Source organism: Bison bison, unplaced genomic scaffold (genome assembly GCF_000754665.1).
Source record: "Bison bison bison isolate TAMUID 2011002044 unplaced genomic scaffold, Bison_UMD1.0 scf7180017864492, whole genome shotgun sequence".
Taxonomy (NCBI): domain Eukaryota; kingdom Metazoa; phylum Chordata; class Mammalia; order Artiodactyla; family Bovidae; genus Bison; species Bison bison.
In genome coordinates, this window is record NW_011495051.1 from 4,365,415 (window position 1) to 4,369,024 (window position 3,610).

At 48.6% G+C, this 3,610-nt stretch overlaps 1 protein-coding gene across 1 annotated transcript in view; it reads left to right on the top strand.

Moving 5' to 3' along the window:
• The first annotated feature begins 549 nt into the window (after nucleotides 1–549).
• LOC104979707 (scaffold attachment factor B1-like) overlaps nucleotides 550–3,610 on the top strand; it is a 6,627-nt gene continuing 3,566 nt past the window's right edge. The window contains exons 1-5 of the mRNA XM_010828177.1: nucleotides 550–630; nucleotides 2,362–2,511; nucleotides 2,634–2,716; nucleotides 3,022–3,161; nucleotides 3,318–3,406. Coding sequence (XP_010826479.1) covers nucleotides 2,428–2,511; nucleotides 2,634–2,716; nucleotides 3,022–3,161; nucleotides 3,318–3,406 — 396 coding nt within the window. The 5' untranslated portion in view covers nucleotides 550–630; nucleotides 2,362–2,427. The remainder of the gene's footprint in view (nucleotides 631–2,361; nucleotides 2,512–2,633; nucleotides 2,717–3,021; nucleotides 3,162–3,317; nucleotides 3,407–3,610) is intronic.

A 3,610-nucleotide genomic window follows, 5' to 3' on the forward strand; every position in this document is an offset into this window, starting at 1 on the left:
AACTTCTTGGACACAGTGACACATGCAGATGGAGAAAATGCTTTGAGTTTTCAGATACTGGGGTTTGGTGGGTCCCTGGTGTGGCAGATTTATCGACACCAGAGCCCTTTATTAATTTGCTGATTGAGAAGTAGTTTTGCTGGCTGCTCCAGACTCATCCTTAATCGGTGTTCAAAGAAGGCCAGAAGCTGGGGAGAGGATGTATCTCAGGCTCCACGGTGACAGCTTCTGTCTTACATTCCAAAGTCACCTCACTGGGATGGGTGGTGCCATCTGGTAGCTGATGGCTACCCCAGCCACGGGCCCAGTGGGCCCTGACCAGTCATTAAGGGACATTGCCACTGGTTCTATCCACCCTGTGTGCAGCCCTAGAACTCATGTCAGGACAGCAGGCTGGCCTCCAGCCCCAGCCTTCTCTGTACTGCTGGCCTCTAGAGCAAGCAGGGAGAGTGTCTGGTTGGGAATGATTCTAAGATACATAAGACTCAGGATTTTGTCTGTATCTTGTGTTTGACCGAACTTTCTTTTAAAATAGGTCGTAGCAGTTGTGGAAGGAATTTCTGGGTTAGTGGACTTTCTTCTACCACCAGAGCTGCAGATTTGAAGAATCTTTTCAGCAAATATGGGAAGGTAAGACCAGGGGAGGAGACTTGTGAGCTCATGCTGTATGGCCTCTATGTGGCAAATCATTGTCCCTGGCAGTGAGAGCTTGGAACACCTTGCAGTTCTTTGAACTCGAAGGTGTGTAGGCCTGTGCTGGGTACACCCCCACTCAAAGAGATGTGAGGCCAGCGGGAGTTCCCAGAGCCCACGTCCACTTTGTATTTCTCGTGCTTCCCTGGCCTCCAAGCCACCAAGTCATTTGATAGTTTCCTGAGTCCGTTTCTCTGGCTTCCAGCCTTAAACCTAGGGAGGGAAGACTGTGGCATGGGGAGTTCTGAGCAAAGGTACAGTCTGCCTTCTTCTGAGATGGTGGTGATTACAGAACACCATGAAGCTGTAGAGAAATTTTACAAACAAGGCCTGTGGACCCGACCCCTATGGGCAGCCTTAGGCCCCAGCTCTGCCACACCAGGACAAGTTGCTGGTCCCATGGGAGCCTTGTTTCCGTACGTGGGGCTCACAGAGTTGCAGGAGCCCTGTCTTTGCTCCCTGTTTTCACCCCGTCCTGGCTACCTCTGCCTGTGTCTATTCTGCCACACCTGCTTGTTTCCCTCTGTCCCTTGGCATGAAAAGGTGGGCATGATGCCCAGGTGGACAGCCCCCCCGCCCCAACACACACACACACACACACACACACACACACATTGAGTGCTGCCTTTCCTTCCTCCTTTTTCCACCTCCTCCTTCCAGTGCTTCTTGGACTCTTCTCCAGATAAGCTGCCGCACCCTTACCTCAATCAGTTTTTGACAAGTCAGACAGCACAGGCCTTGGGCCTTCATTCCCAGGATTAAAAAATGATAATGGAGAAAACCAACATCGTTTACCTTGGCTCTTTATGTTGAGGAACTAACAAGGAAAACTAAACTTGACTTGACTTAAAATTAAACTTGCTTCTCATAGACACTCATGAAACCCTGGCCTGTGTAACTCCGTAGGGCCCATGTCTTGATTCTGCAGTGGCCATTGGAGCAGACATCTGCTCCCTGCAGGGAAGTTTCCGTCTGGAACCTGCAGTGTCTTGGGTATACTGCAGGCTTATTGCAGCTTGAATAGGGCACCAGGCCCCTTGGAAGCCTTCCTTTGGGGCTAAGACTCCATGTGGCAAAATGAAGACGAATACCAGCCACTGCTCCTGGCTTCAGTGGCACCTCTTCTGAGCTGTGGGCCTTCTGCCATTAAAGGGTGTCCCTAGCATCAGCTTGCTGCTGTGGTTGGGCTAGTTAACTAGCATCTAGCATGTACATCTAGCATCTAGGATGTATCTGTAGCACTTTAAACATCTCCTTAAATTTTGTTTTGTGAGTAGGGTGGGCTCTGCATTCCAGAGTGCTCTTTGTAAACCTGTCCTGTGTCCCTCTCCTTCTGTAGGTGTGTCTTCCTACTTCACTGTCCATCTGACTGACTGCATATTCAGAAACATTCCTTTCAAGGTTTACATTATTAACGGAATTCTGACAGGACACTGCCTTCAGCTTCACTCCTCTCTCCACCTTGCTGTCATCCTAGTCCTCTAGAGAAACAGTCAGGATGGAGTAGGAGCAGTCAGGCCACAGCATTACCGTCCCCAGCTTTTACGTACCACTTGTTGTCAACCTGTTCTCAGTGTCTCTGAGGAGTGGGGTGAACTAGCATGAACCACAATTGGGGTCTGTGTGGGGTCTTCATGTCTGAGCTATACTTGTGTGTTTTCCTTCAAGGTGGTGGGCGCCAAAGTTGTGACCAATGCCCGGAGTCCTGGAGCACGCTGCTACGGCTTCGTTACCATGTCCACAGTGGAAGAGGCCACAAAATGCATCAACCACCTGCACAAAACAGAGCTCCATGGGAAGATGATCTCAGTGGAAAAAGTAAGGGGCCATTTTCTTCCCGGGATAAAAAGTAAGGGGCCATTTTCTTCCTGGGATGTGACCATGTTACAAAATCAGTTAATACTCCCAACTGATTTTTTTCACCTGATTCTCTTTCCCAGGTGATAAATGAACCTGCTGGGAAGAAAAGCTCTGAGAGAAGAGAAGGGGAGGGGAAAAAAGAAAAATCCAGCAATACTGACAGGTATGAGTCTTCTCGAGGGGATTATGGCCAAGATGACCTTTCTCTTGATGTCTTGTTCCTCACTTTTCCATGGGTGGGAAAGGCTGTGAGGCTTTTACCCCCTTGCCTTCTGTGCACTTGTTGGAGGATTTTCCCGCCAGTCCTCAGAGGTGTCTCGAGTTCCTCTCCTAGGCTGCATGTTCTCCGTCCTGTGGTTGCCTCCGAGGCAGCCCCATCCTCACTCGGTGCTCATTGCAGGAGTCTTGGCTGGGTTGTTCCCTCAGTGTTTCATCTCACACATATCTGTATCTGCATGCCATTTACAGATCTGCCAACCTCAAGAGGGAAGAGAAAGCTGACAGAAAAGATGACGCTAAAAAGGGTGAAGACGGGAGTGGAGAGAAGAGTGAAGACCAGGATGATCAGAAACCTGGCTCTTCAGAGCGCTCTCGAGCCACAAAGTCAGGTAGCTGACCAGTGGGTGTGAGAGACTGCACCCTGGCTTCTGTTCCTGGCTGGTGTGGTTAATGGGCAACACAAACTACATTTGTTTTCCTTGAAGTTGAGTACTTTTCTCTCAATACGAGGTGTCCCTTCTTACCTGACTCCTTTCTTCCTATAGGAAGCCGAGGAACTGAGCGGACAGTGGTGATGGATAAATCTAAAGGTGTGCCTGTTATCAGTGTCAAAACCTTGGGATCCAAAGAGCGAGTGAGTATTCTTTTCCTGCCTGGGTTATTTATTTCCTTTGACAGTTCTCTGTGTGTTTTAGGGGATTCTTGAGTGTAATTTGAGAAAAGCTTGTCAGTCTTCTGAAAATGGAGGGTTTTTTTGAACTTTAAAATTGAGAAGGTTTAAAGGCTTTCCTTTATAGTTTTGGTAAGAATTACTGCTCTTTAAAAAAAAAAAAAACTT